The sequence below is a fragment of the Nyctibius grandis genome, chromosome 4 (assembly GCF_013368605.1).
Source record: "Nyctibius grandis isolate bNycGra1 chromosome 4, bNycGra1.pri, whole genome shotgun sequence".
In the NCBI taxonomy this organism is placed as follows: domain Eukaryota; kingdom Metazoa; phylum Chordata; class Aves; order Nyctibiiformes; family Nyctibiidae; genus Nyctibius; species Nyctibius grandis.
In genome coordinates this window covers 86,563,099-86,577,432 of record NC_090661.1, presented here as the reverse complement: position 1 = coordinate 86,577,432, position 14,334 = coordinate 86,563,099, and the positions used below count along the sequence as shown (strand labels likewise).

General features: G+C 42.5%; 1 protein-coding gene across 1 annotated transcript; it reads left to right on the top strand.

The window, feature by feature from the left end:
• The first annotated feature begins 11,948 nt into the window (after positions 1-11,948).
• LOC137662774 (D(1)-like dopamine receptor) lies at positions 11,949-13,322 on the top strand. The gene is given in 1 exon segment (XM_068399462.1): positions 11,949-13,322. A coding segment is annotated over 1 exon segment (1,374 nt).
• The last annotated feature ends 1,012 nt before the right edge of the window (positions 13,323-14,334 follow it).

Sequence of the window (14,334 nt, the reverse complement as noted above, 5' to 3'; positions counted from 1 at the left end):
CATTCAGGAACAAGAACTTGTTGCTGAAATGCAGAATGTAGTGATCTCATTTCCCTACCAAACTGACATCTCCATGGGGGCTCAGGTCTAGAATTAAATTTTTAAAAACTTAGATGTTTAACACCTTGAGCAAAGGTATCTAGTAGTTAAGTTCAAAGGTCTGTCAGGACTGATCTCTACCACAAAAAAAAAATGAAGAAAAGGGCTGTGACTACAATTCTCTTGAGCATCATATTAGCATGGTGAATTTAGATCACAAAGGCTGCAAACTAATATTACCATAAACATTCTTAGTTAGCAATAACACTCTATGTTTACCTAGGCTGGTAACCATCAAATGCTGGTAGAGTCTCTTCAAGAGCATACCTTTGCCATAAACCAGGAACCATCTTTCCTCCTCAGTGCCAGGTATCTGAGCCCTAGCATTAATATATGCCCATGCAAATGCCAGCCAGCTGTGATATTGAATATGACTTGAGAAAACTGATCTAAGAAAAGCAAACACCTAAGTCTTTTCTTACCTCTAGCACTTTGCCATCGAGAAGATGAAATAGCTTTGTATTTTGAATGCCAGCATACAAAACCTAATAAAGCAGTAAATTTTAGCATCAGAAGGGCTACTGAAAATGCTAAGCCTGAAATAGTTAAAAATAATTTTCTTTGTTTGATAGGTCTGGTGGTGAGAAGCAAAGAGAATGTTCCTATTGACTCTAAAATCATTACAAGACTCTTTTGGCCAGGGCTATCTACTATGCTAGATACAGTGGCCTAAGCTTCAGCCAGCCTTCCTCTCTCCTTTATTTATGTTTCTTCAAGGAAAAGAATAGCAAATGATTTGAGGAGACAGGTGATCTGCTTCTGTGTCATTAATTTCCTACAGAGTGGTGAGATATACTTACTTTTACATATGGCTGCTGTGCAGGGACTTCAGGGAACCCCAGTACAGAGGTCAAGAGATGGCGAGTTCAAGGCCCATCCCTATTTCTAAACATTTTTACAGGTCCCTGAGAGAGAACTTCTCTAAAGGGCAAGTTAGCTCACTTGACATCAATCTCACAAGCCCATCTGCGCTATCTACAGAAGGAGAGGACAGGCAACATGCAAGCAAGCAGCATTATAAGAGTGAGAGGGGAGGTTTTGAGGCTAGATGCTATGGATACAAAACATTTACAGGGATTCAAAGGGAAACTAGGCAAATGTTTGACTGAGAGATCTGGCAAGGTACAGTCAGTCAGAGCATGCCACAGCTCAGAGCGGTTTCAGGGACTCTCATCCATCATTTCAAAGTTGAGGCCACTGAGACGGAGCTTGTACAGCTGCTTGTGCTCCCTGGGAGACATTTTCCTAGTAGTGGTAAGAGAGCCCCAGCCTCTGGTTTAGAGGCAGGATACTGAGCTAAACAGAGCCTTAGTCTGATGGGAATTACCTTTCTTATGTTCCTATGTAAGTTCCTGTGCTCATCTCCAATTCCTGTCTGCAGCTCACAAATCAGACACCCTCTGCAGTTCTGGAAATTATGAACAAGGAAACTATCAATTTATAATTTGTTCCCACGTGCTGAGAAACAGCACTACTCTGTAAAAAATAAAACCCAACAAACTACAAAAAATAAGCCAATGCCCATCACTAGGTTCTCCTTTTCAAAAGAACAACTAACGAGGCTGCAGATACTAGGTTACCTCTTGTGCCAACCAATGCTGGTAACTGAAATACACATTTAATAGTTACACACATAACCAATAGGTAGCTGTTGTTTTTCCTGTGCTGTTTCATTATGTCTGTAATTAAAATATGGCATGGCTTCCTCAAATCAATATATAGGATGAGCTGTACCCTAGGGCTCCCCAAACCTCAGATGTTCTTCTGTTTGCAATATAGTTGTGCTCTTTGGCAGTTCACTCCGGAGGCTCTTGTTTCTTTGGAAATGCTACTTTGGCAAGAACATCTTTGCACCCCACTAATAGCAGGTTTCACTTTTAATACAAAGCCTTCTGGACAAGAGCTCATCACAGAGTACAACTAACAATAAATTAAGATGTTCAGAGACATGATATTTGGCAGACTCCTGCACACGGCAATCTTCTACTTAGCACACTCCCAGTTGTGCTGCAGTCCTAGGGTTAAACTACACTGCTTGTGGATCAAACACGCTGTATACCTGTATTAACATAATTCAGCCTAACATATTAACATAAAGTTAATATGTAGGTGCTTTGCTTGTGTATGCTTATGCTTGCTGCAGTTCAAACAGTGCCAAAACCTCCCTGGGCACTGCAGTAGGGTAAGCTATATTTGCCATTACTCTGCTAGGGGCTTAGAAGGCTTTCCAGGTTATTGACAGTCACTGGAAGACTTTCCTTCCACATAACCTCCATGTTGCCCACTGCCAGACTAGTAGGTCTGTAGCGAGGAGGGTGTCAATCTCTTCTCCCAGGTAATAAGCAATAGGACGAGAGGGAATGGCCTCAAGTTGTGCCAGGGGAGGCTTAGGTTGGATATTAGGAAAAATTTCTTCACTGAAAGGGTTACCAAGCAGTGGAACAGGCTGCCCAGGGAAGTGGTGGAGACACCATCCCTGGAGGTATTTAAAAGGCAAGTAGATGTGGTGCTTAGGGACGTGGTTTAGTGGTGGACGTTGCAGTGCTAGGTTAATGGTTGGACTCAATGATCTTAAAGGTCCTTTACAACCAAAATGATTCTATGACATACCTATGTAGAGACTTCTCTTGCCCTCTGGATATCACCATCAAGATGCTGAAACTCTAAAGGCTGCTAACATATCCCAGTATTCCTGGTTTAAATGTCACTAAACTCATAGGGACAGAGACTTACCTAGAAATCAACCTTATCTGAAACCAGGTTAAGATAGAAACAAACAGAAGTATTTATTACCACATCCAAACCAGAAATGTAATTACACTGGTTCTTAATAGAAAAGAAGAGAGGAATGGAAAAAAAAAAATTATCTGTTTCTGCTGTGATCCAAAAGGCTTTTACTTTCCTCTTCCTATCAGACTAATCAATTAGACACCTAATCCACAGGCTCTGCCCATCTGGATGCCAGAAACCTCAGGTTGTGTTCAGAGACGGGGAGTTTTCTCTTTCGTTTTTGTTCACATCCACCCTTTGGGATCTACCAAAGGAGTAGATGCAAGCTGGCAGAGAGCAGACACAAATGAAGCGGAAGAAAAGGAAGAGGTGAGGGTAAACAGGCAACACGGGATCCCACATTTCTCAGCCTGAGATCCTCACTCGTTTATGCAGTAACCCTGTGGCGTTAGTGGACGTGTTTTTTTGGGATGAAATGAAAGGGGAGTCACTGTAATGAAGCAGAGATCTGAGCCCTTTTCTCCCTTCCCTGAGAATATTTTGGCTAGTTATTCTCCACCTAACCCTTTTGGGTTTGTTTGGGTTTTTTTTAGACCAAAACCGGTTCTTCCTTTACTTATTTCATCCACTAATTAGACCCATTTTGAATCACTTACATTGAGCCTCAAACCTTTCCTGTTTTCAGGCAGGATATCAGAATGGTCCTTAGCCTACAGCAGTAAATATTTTTGCTGGAGCTCGTTCAATTGCATGGACTCTGCTTTGCACTTTTCCTACCAACATTTATTGGCACATGCAATGAGAGTGTTATATAAGTTTTTTGTTTACTTTTCTAAAGTTAATATGTAGTCGATAAAGATTTGTTAGTCCTCCCCCATGGTGATTACAACCTTATCACAAATTCCTATCTCTGTCTTGTGCTCTGTTTGCTCACTGTGTCATTTATACTAATAAAATCACTTTTAAGGCTGATAAAATATAAGCAGCATAAAAAATGGATTGGGAATTTTCCTTTTATTTTTTTTCCAAGTCATACTTTATATTCTTAAATTAAAAAAATTTTAAAAAGTGTTGTAATGCATATCGGAGGCTATGAGAACAGGACTCTGTCTTTGCATTCTCCAAGGACGTTCTCTTTGCTTCATAAGCTAAGTTCATGTTAAATATTCATGAATAATCTAATTGGTCTGATTTTATGCTGCCCTGAACCTACAAGTGCTACGTATACACATACAGCATGACTGTAAAATGTGGCCGAGACTGAGCATCAGGTCCTGGGCACTCTGGAATTCTGTCCACTATATTTACTGGCAAGAGAAGTCCATTAATAAAAACAGATGGAACCTGAAAGAGTCTTTCCTCCCGAATTCAGTGAGACCTAAATTGGGTTTAGGACTACTTGCAGATTAAGTAGTCAATTAAGATTTAATTGAATTTTATTATAAATTATTTTCTTGAGATATGACCAGCATAGAAGCTTTCAAACCTTTCACAGAAAGTTGAAGAAATTGTCGCAGGGTGTATAACAGCAAAGAGTAGAAAGAATGAACAAGTTTTCAGTGACAATGTTGGTGTGAACAGACCTTCCTCTGTCCCAGCTCCTGGTCATGCATTCTCCTTCCTAATCCTGCCTGCTGTTATGCCATCTCAGCTGTTTGTGTGGCAATACAATGAACCAGACTGAGAAAGTGATATGGATGAAAAATAACTTAAATTTTTTGCCATGATACTTTACAGCCCTAGCAGTTCTGTTGGTCTCACAGCACATGAAGCTGGGTGATGCAGACGCATGAATAAACAGCTGGAGGCAGGAGCTGCCTACCTCAGTTTACAAAGTGCTGCTTGTGAATGCTGAACCAGGTTCTAAATAGTAGTGCACAAAAGTTTATCCTTTAAAAGAGCAGGTCTGCCTTATCTTGGGCAAACAGAATAACGGGGAGTGGCTAAAAAGGGTAAGGTTCAATTTACTGCTCTGTGTTTAAGCTGTGCTAAACTGGGAGGCAGTCCCTTAGGAAATGCTGCAGCCAGGCACAGCCAGTAAAACTGGGGCTAATCACAGGCAGTGCAAAAGGGGAGAAAGTTCTTAAATGTATTTTTTATTAAGGCCATTTGTGAAGTATATTTACTAAGAAATGTTTCTCTGTTTATAAAAACCAACATGCAACATTTGGCACCATGGATGGACAGGAATGAGGAAAATGAGAAAAAAAAACAAGGCATATATTTACTATGCAGAAATATCACCTTCTAGTTATGCAGTGTTGCATCCTACACACATCCCGAGCTAGTTTCCAGAGCGCACTGAAAGCTTGTGTTGCTGAGTTATTCTATACAGGTTTTTAATGCTATGCTCATCACTGCGGTGTCCCAATCCAGCATTGCATTAAGTAATGGCTATAGGCACAGCCATTAGATAATGGCTATGTCTGAATTGTGGGACAGTGGAACACTTCTTGTTTCTCAGTTCCAGGGGTATAATATAAGCCTTACCCAGCAGATTAAAATAAAGGACAAAAGACTCCTTTTAGCATTAACTGTGGTGAAATGAGAGCATGGTTTTTCTATTTAGTAATAAGTATTCATTTGTTTCTTGGCACAATACTGAACTCATTAGTTTGACTTTTTGAAGGAAAAAGTCTAGAAATGTTTAATTTCTTTATGTATATTTATTGTTAATAGAAAAGATTAAGTAGAAATTTGATGTAAGATAGCTCAGGTTAAATGCACAGTTATGAAATGGTGCTCTGAAAAGCAAACCCTTTCAAATTAGTTGCTGTTTTCTTTCATGCTGTTCGCATTGAAGTTACAATTCAAATGACAGTTGATTGAACCTCCTACACTGCTTCAGTCTTCCCATATTTATTTTTATAGTTTAAAAAAAATTCAATCTACATATTATTTAAAAAAACAGTTTATCACTTAAATATATTTTGTACTCTTTTGTTATTTACAGTAGCTATTATTTAGAGTAGTTACATGCTAATTACTTTAAGTATATGTGAAATGGTAGACTTCCATAAAATGACAAAACTAGTAAAAATACTCAAATAAGGGAATAATGAAGGAGGCAGAATCTTTACATTAGGGCTAGCTATTGCTTAAGGACACCACAGAGGTGTTCAAACAGATGTGTACCTCTGAATACCAGGAAAGCAATTTGGCAAAACCCCAAGGTGGCTAAATGATGAATGTCCAGCAATAGCTAGCCAAAGTGCAGTCCTTTTAAATTCTTGAGTACAGCTCCAAAACTAACTACTGAACACAGACTCAGCAATAGTAAACTGCAGCAGACAGAGGATAAGAAAGGAATTAGAAGGGTTAGTACGGCTCTAAATGGATCTGTGCGTTTCCTGTATCACCAGAGGTTAAAGGGAATAATCCAAGAAGATTTAGGCAGCCTTAGGAAGGACAATGTTGTCTTCTCTACTTCAGTTCTAAGCTGGAGAACATGATGGGAAGACAGCTACCCTTGACCTAATCTTTTCTAATAGTGAAAATAAGGCATTCTTTCAGACTGAAGAGGAGCTATAAGATAAATCCGAGCGATCCTATCATTTTAAAAGCATAAGAGTCATCATGTCCAGGTGGCATACCCAAGAACTCTGAAAGCACTGATAGATGAAGTGGTTAGGCTGTTAGCAAAAATATGCAGCTTTTGTGTGAGACCTGAAGGGTCAGAATAGTGCACTTGCATTTAAATTATAACCCTACAGTGCCGTCTTCAGGCATTCCCAATGAGGGATTTGCTCAAGACAGTGAATTGAAAAGGATAGCTCAGTAGAGTATCAACCAAATGCCTTGATATCTGCTAGAAGCCAGTATCAGGCCCCTAACTAACACCCATGATTTCTACACTGAGGAATCTCTAAAAATGTCTGAATTTTTAGGTCCAGATATTCTTGTGTATAGTGCCTAGATATGTCCTAACACAGCTACAGCGAGACACTCCAGTGTGTGCTAACCAGGTCACTCCCGGGGCACGCTGGTGTCCATGGGAAGGAAACTAGGGTACAACAGTGGGAAGGGAGCCAGGACATGCTCTAATGAAGTTCCCGCTCTGGATGAGGATGTTGGAGCATGCTGCAATACACACCTACAGCTCAATTTAGGCAAAGCCTGAATGGTCCACTCACTAGAAGAACACAGAACAACTCTGTTTAGATTACATAAAACAGATACACAGGTAATGCAGAGACCCTGCATCTAGTTGATTTGTCAACCACACTACAATAAAACACCTTATTGATTATGGAATGAAAGGGTCTGACTGGCAAAGTTTCTGCAAGGAGACATCATCTCTTGCTGAGCTGGTATAAAAAAACTGTCTTGATTTTGTCAAAATAGCAACAAGGGAGAACTGATGGCAATTATTCTTTGACATTTAAAATTCCTTAAATATTATCCTTCATGAAAGATTGCTAAAAAAATTAAGAAACTTTGGTTTATCTCTTAAGGAAATCCATTTAGCTGCTTAATGGTCCAAACACACAAGAGGTAGCATCTTCACTGCTGAGTAACCATTGTGCTGTGATACCAGCAAGTGTTGTGGAAAAGCCATTTGCCTGTAGTTACTATTCTGCTAGCACCCTGACACGGGAAAGCCCGATTGCAAATAGGGACTGTCTTCCAAATTAGACCATACGAAAGCACCACAGCATCCTCACAGACTGGTATTCATAAGCTATCATATAGTGATGCTTGGAGGGCCTCTCCAAAAAGTGAATCTGACATCTCTGGCCTTTATATCTGGGAGAGGAGCCAGGCACTTCTCCCAGAAAAGTAATTTAGTTAGATATTACTTCACTTTTAGTCTTCCTTACTTAACTTTAAAGGTTTTCCAAACTCAAGAGCTGATTTAGTAAACAACTCATAGTGAAATCACTTTAAGAACCATATTAACTTCAAATTATGTGAAGAGCTACAGAGGACTCTGTATTGGACATCACAAATTCAAATTATTTCTGTTAAGCCTAAACAGACTAAACATGCTTTTGACACTTAGCTGTTGACTTAGTTATTCTTTCTTTAACTTGTCTAGAGAGTTTCTGAAACAATGAATTATCCAATGACTTCCAGTTCTATCATACAGCTAATCTATATCTTTGTAATAAAAAGGTCATTTATTTTCAACAGTAAGTGCCACTATACAAATAGATCAGCAGTCTCAGTATATCATCAAGTTCACAAAACTCACATAGCATTGAAAGCACGAATATAACATTTAAAGCCAAGATAAGTATACACACATATATGTACATGTATATGTACAAAATCAGATAGATTCTTCAGCTGCACAGAAACAGACAGATAGATAGATAGCTAGGTGGATAGCTAGGTAGGTACCTAGATAGATAATCTTACTGGTTTCAGATGTAACGTTATTGCCTTCAATGACATTTTCTTCCAAGATATGTAAAGTCAGCCACAAAAAGGAGAAGAAAAGTTAATCACAAAACCCAGTTTAGTCTAATTCACATGCTACGAATGGTTTTTCAGACTGCAAAGGAGACAACGTATTCAGAGCATCATTTTACCAGTACCTCAATACATCTTTACACAGTGTGATCATGTTCCATTAAATGACACCACTTCATGAAGTTGGTTATAATAGTGCTCCCCCATTTGGACAAGATCTCAAAATTAAATGAACTATTTCATAAACCACTGTTGGTATTACATTCTTTTGACAAAGCAGTAATGATTGGCACTGGATAAACGTGGCTGAAATCTACAGTCACTGTCTTTATGAGACAATGCAACATCAGTGAGATTTGGCATTAGCCTGCATGCAGCTTGCAAGCCCAGTGTGGACCCTGTTGCTAACCTGCCAGAGGCTCGTTCTCCCCAGCAGACCACAGCACTGGACAGGAGAACTGTCCAGGAGGCGCCCTGAGGCTTGGGTTGAAGGATCGCGTCCTGTTGAGCATGGAGTTTTAACCTGTTTCAGCTGTCCAGCCAGCTAGCGCATTAGGGACCTAGACAGAGTCAAGAGCTCCGAATGCCATCATAGTAAACCATTAAAGGCTTAGTTTTAAGTTCTGAATCAGATCTCCTCTTAATCATAACATGTGCTATAAATATGTGAGCACAAAGTCTAGGATGAAATAGTTTTACAAGGGAGAAGTAAGACAAGGAGAAGGAAAGGGGAGGGAGAAGGAAACAGAAGGAAACTGATTTGGATTTCTTATATAGGTCTGCCTGACCAGGCTTCCTTCTTTCTCTTGTAGGGACAGAGATTTTGAATACAGTGACTGCATTTAAAAACCATACAATATAGAGACATTATATACATTACAATATGTTTTACATATATTCTCTGTGTATTTTTTCACAGATGGAATGAGCTTGCATATTTTCTGGAGTCACAAGAGACTGTTTTATCCAGTCCATCGGTATTTTTTACGTTATTTTGCTCAGACCCTTCCTATTCTAGCCCAAATAAGATTAATTCAGTAAATAGCTACAGGCCTTAAAATAAAAATTTACAGCATTTTCAACTCACTGCACACACTGATTTTCACACAGCATTGTGTTTTCCCCCGTGTCTCTCTTTCCTCCCACTCTGATAAGCTTACATTTCACTCCACCATGCCCAATATAGGAATAAGAGCAGGGCAAAGTTTCTATTCCTGTCTTTGCCACTGACTCACTGTATAGTTTCTTAAGAATTTGCATCTTGCACTTGGATCCTCTGGTATCTAAGAAGATGAATGTGTCTGTTGATGTTTTCTTTAGAATAAGAGCATTCATAATGTCTCCTTCTGTGTGGATTCTCTTGTGTTTAGTAAGGGTTGAGTCCACACTGCAGCCTTCCTATCAGTGAGGATATTAGTAGGGGTTCTGACTTCTACCCAGATGCCTACTTTAATGACAACTGTAGGAAATTAATTTTTTCAGACATCTACCTCTCAGTCAGATTTGACTTCAGACAACAGCCTCAAAATGTTGTGGTAGGGCACTCGCACAAAAACATATGCACACAAACCAGCATGATTGCATACACTTCCCTTTATAATGCATGATAAAAGGAGCCAGAGATATTTGTGGAGCATAATGAGATCCTGGGAACTGGAGATACACAGAGACACTGAAAACAGTTGTTTTTATAAGGATAATGCTAGCTACCTTCCGCTACAGAGCCCTGTAGCACTGCTATCTGCTGAATATGCAAAAGCATTGCTCTTTCCTTTCCAGTGCTATATTGCCTTAATTCCATTTATTGTCCCATTTACAATTCTTCACAAATATATTCTGTTCTTCAGGGTCATTTTATTGATTGTTAAATAACAGTAAATGTATTGAGTCAAATTAGCAAGTGTGTAGCTAATTCTTACAAATTAAGATTTAGTCCTTAGTATTGGAATGAAAATCAGAGACCTACTGTGGTTTGCAGATGTTGGCAAGATCCATGTACGTGGAACTACACATGGTTCCAAATAAGACAAGGTGTGGAGTTGGCTCTTACCGTACAGCCTATGTTATTTTGACAGCTACTGTTTTAATAAAGTATATATTTTATCAGAGAAGATTCTAGATAAATTGTTTGAACTATGAGTTAGTCTTATAGACAAACACATTAACAAGAAACCTATTCCAATTTTCAGTGTCACGGCAGGAAGAACGCGGTCTTCATAATGCAGCCCACTGTGGTCTCCAAGGCACAAAGCAACTACAATCTTAAAAAACATGACCAAATGTTAACAATCTGTTCTGAACTGGTACAATCCAGCTAGTTTATCTATCTCAAATATGCTGATTTTTACAGGCTAAGCTGCTGTTCAAAATTTGTTTAAAAAATTTCCAGTCTCTGTTCTAATTACCAAGAACAGTACAATGGAAATCAGATACTTACCGGCTTGAATATTATTTGTATTGGCACGAGTGGATGAAGTAGTTTTAATTAGGAGGCAAAAGAAAATATAAAATATCTCATCTAAAAATAAATACCTGTTTGCCATGTTAATTAATTACATGAGTTGGTATTTTCTGTTCACATCCCAATTTCTTTTTTCTCATGACAAGACTACCATATAAATTCTTCCAAAATAAAGGATTATACCCTTATTTGCATTAGAATACTTTGTTGAAAGTAGGCTGTAAGTATATGCAAGACATTTATATGACAACATGTATAGAATTATAACAGAAAATGAAGACTATTGAAATACATCAGAAAACAACTTTGGCTGAAAAATGCAGAGGTGGGTTTTGGGTGCTCATGTCTGAAGAAATGCACGAACAGCCTTCTGCCAAAGTGCAACAAATCCAAACTAGAGATGTCTGAGGTTTCTATGCTTTTGGTTTCTTTATATAGGATTTCAATTCAAAACAAAAAATAAATAGCAAAATACTGTTTTGGTGAAAACACAGCTTCTAATACCCAGATTTGATAGCATCCTCGATGTAAATTGATGCGAAGTGCTATCCTGCTTTTTGAGAAACCTGAAATTTGATCGTAGTCTCCCAAAGGAGATACCTGGGAAGCGCCAGATCCTCGTCCCTGACACTTCCGCAAGCACAAATTGAAGACTGCGAAAAGGCTCTTCCCGGGGCGATGCTGTGCGGAAACCTCCCTCCGTGCAGTTACGAAGGTCTCCTGATCCTGGGGACTTGCCACGCCATTCTCCCCACCAGCACCAAGCCCCGTCGGAAGGCGGGCTCGCCCCCGGATCCCTCCGGCTGCGCGGGGGCTGCTCCCCGCCGGCGGGCGGCACACTGAGGCAGCTCAAAGTTGCCGCTCGTCCATCGCAGCGCTCCGGGCAGAAGGCCGCGGGTCTCCCCCCGCACGGCGCAGCGGGACGGTCCCTTCCTCGGAAGGAGCCGCGGCGAGGCGAAAGGCGGGCGGTCCCGAGCAGCCGGCGCGGTGAGTAGCCCCGAGGCAGCCCGCCCCGCCGCCGGGGAAACTGAGGCAGGCGGCGGGGGCGGCGGGCAGAGATGCTCCCGCGGGCGGCCGCCCTCCCAGCCCCGGGCGGCGCCGGCTGCCGGGGGTCCCGCTGCCTTCTCGGGGGGCGTCTCTCCGGCAGGAGCGGCCGTGGGGGCCCGGGGGAGCGGGGCCGGCCCTTCCTCCGGGGGAGCGGGGCCTGCGCTGCCCCGCGGGCGGGTCCGAGGGAGCGGCGCTGATGGGGAGCGCGGCGGTGGCGGGGGGCGGCCCGTGGGCACTGCGGACCCTCACCGGGTGCCTGCTGGGCGCCCTGGTGCTGACCACGCTGGTGGGCAACGCGCTGGTGTGCCTGGCTGTCCTACGCTTCCGCCACCTGCGCGCCAAGGTCACCAGCTGGTTTGTGCTGTCGCTGGCCGTCTCAGACCTCTGCGTGGCCCTTCTGGTGATGCCCTGGAAGGCAGTCACCGAGGTGGCCGGTGGCTCCTGGCTCTTCGGCAGCAGCTTTTGTGACATCTGGATGGCTTTCGACATCATGTGCTCCACCGCCTCCATCCTCCACCTCTGCATCATCAGCCTGGACTGGTACTGGGCCATAGCCAGCCCCTTTCGCTATGAGCGCAGGATGACGCAGCGCCTTGCCTGCACCATGATAGCCACGGCCTGGGCCCTCTCCATCCTCATCTCCTTCATCCCAGTGCAGCTACACTGGCATAAAGCCAAGGACATGAGATATCCAGGCTCCTGGCTGCCTGGGATGCCCCGCTGTGATGTCAGCCTGAACCACACTTATGCCATCACCTCCTCCCTTATCAGCTTCTACATCCCTGTGGCCATCATGATCATCACCTATACCAGGATCTACCGAATTGCCCAGGCCCAGATCCACTGCATCTCCACCCTTGAGCGAGCAGGGGGGCAGTGGCCAGCTCACAGCAAGGAGCCCACCTCCTCTTTGCGGAGTTCCCTGCGTAAGGAGACCAAGGTGCTGCAGACCCTCTCTATCATAATGGGAGTCTTCGTTTGCTGCTGGTTGCCCTTCTTCCTGCTCAACTGTCTGCTGCCTTTCTGCCAGCCCGAGCCAGAGAGTGACCATGAAGGACAGTCATCCTGTGTTGGCCAAACCACCTTCAACATCTTTGTGTGGTTTGGCTGGGCCAACTCCTCAGTGAATCCTGTGATCTATGCTTTCAACACAGATTTCAGGCGGGCTTTCAGCAACCTGCTGGGCTGCCGGTGCTTCTGCTGTGGCGCACCCAGATCCACTGTGGAGAGGGTCAACTTCAGCAATGAGCTGGTTTCCTATCACCATGACACCACCTGCCAGAAGGAAGGAGCTGCCTCATCATCAGTACCCCCGCCCACTGTCACTGCCTGGGTGCAGCCCATACCCCATGCCGTAAGCCTTCAGGGAGAGGACAGCAGCGAGATGTTTATGGAGAAGAGGCCTGCAACTTCTTAGACACAGGCTGCCCCTGGCAGCAGCCCCAAGAGTCATCAGGTGCCAGCCATTTTGCAATTTGATTGTGAGGCAGAGCTATCCCTGGAAACTATTACCCCCTGTATGGGGCTTGGTCAGTGTGAGGGACCCTATTGTCCTGTCCCAGAGGGATAAGTGATTGTGCATTTTGCACACACACAGCCATCTCATAGGGAGAGTTCACTCTGCTTGCACATGAGATACACCTGTCCCCCAGCAAAGTCCCATCCCAGAGGGAAGGGGAGCTGCTGCTCTTATCCCAGAGGGGTGATGAGTACATGAGGTCCATCCCAAAAGCATTTAGCAACTACATATTCACTGCTTCTCATGGCCACCTTTACCCCTTACTCTCTTTCACAGTCAGCAGACATTTCCCATGCATTTGTTCATGCCCACGCTTCAGTCAAACTTGTGATATTTATTAAGAATAGTTAGATAATTAGATCAAAATAAAAACAACTCATAGTTTGAGACTATAATATAATCTTACATAGATAAGTTAATCTTAGATTTAGCTTCATTGCTAAAACCCGTTTTTCCCCTCTCTCATGGTTTCACATCATACATGTGCGCAGTTCTGGTCTTAAAGGTTTGTGTTTGGTTTTACTTCTGTGTTTATTTCAAAGCTTCCCTTCTGGATTTACATGTCTGAGTCTGTGCTCTTAAATAAAAATTGCTCTATTAAACCATCACTATCTTATGTTGAGTCAAAAGACTGCTCAAAACCCTAGAAAATTATGTTGCTTTTATGTAGGACCCCAAATACAGTTTCAGGTGCCAAACTTTTGTATCCAGGCTTAATGATGCTGAGCTAGGATCTTCCTCATCCTCAAATGTTAGAAAATGTAGTATTATATTAGACTGAAGTTATAGCAGGATGGTGTTTGAGAGCTAACACTGCAACTCCAATGCAATTTAAGCTGCTATCAGCTGAGGCAGCTCCAATCCTTCCTTCTCCTACTAGTTCAGGCAGCTGATCCTTCCAGAAAGTAAGCTGGTCCACAAAATAAAAAGTGACTAGGTCATCCCTCTGAACCCGTTTCACTGCTTGTAGACATGAACAGCAGCAAAAGGCAGAGCAAATGGGTGTTGGATGGCTTGCAGGAGAGAAAATACTGGAGGGAACTTGATGATCATTTCTGTATGT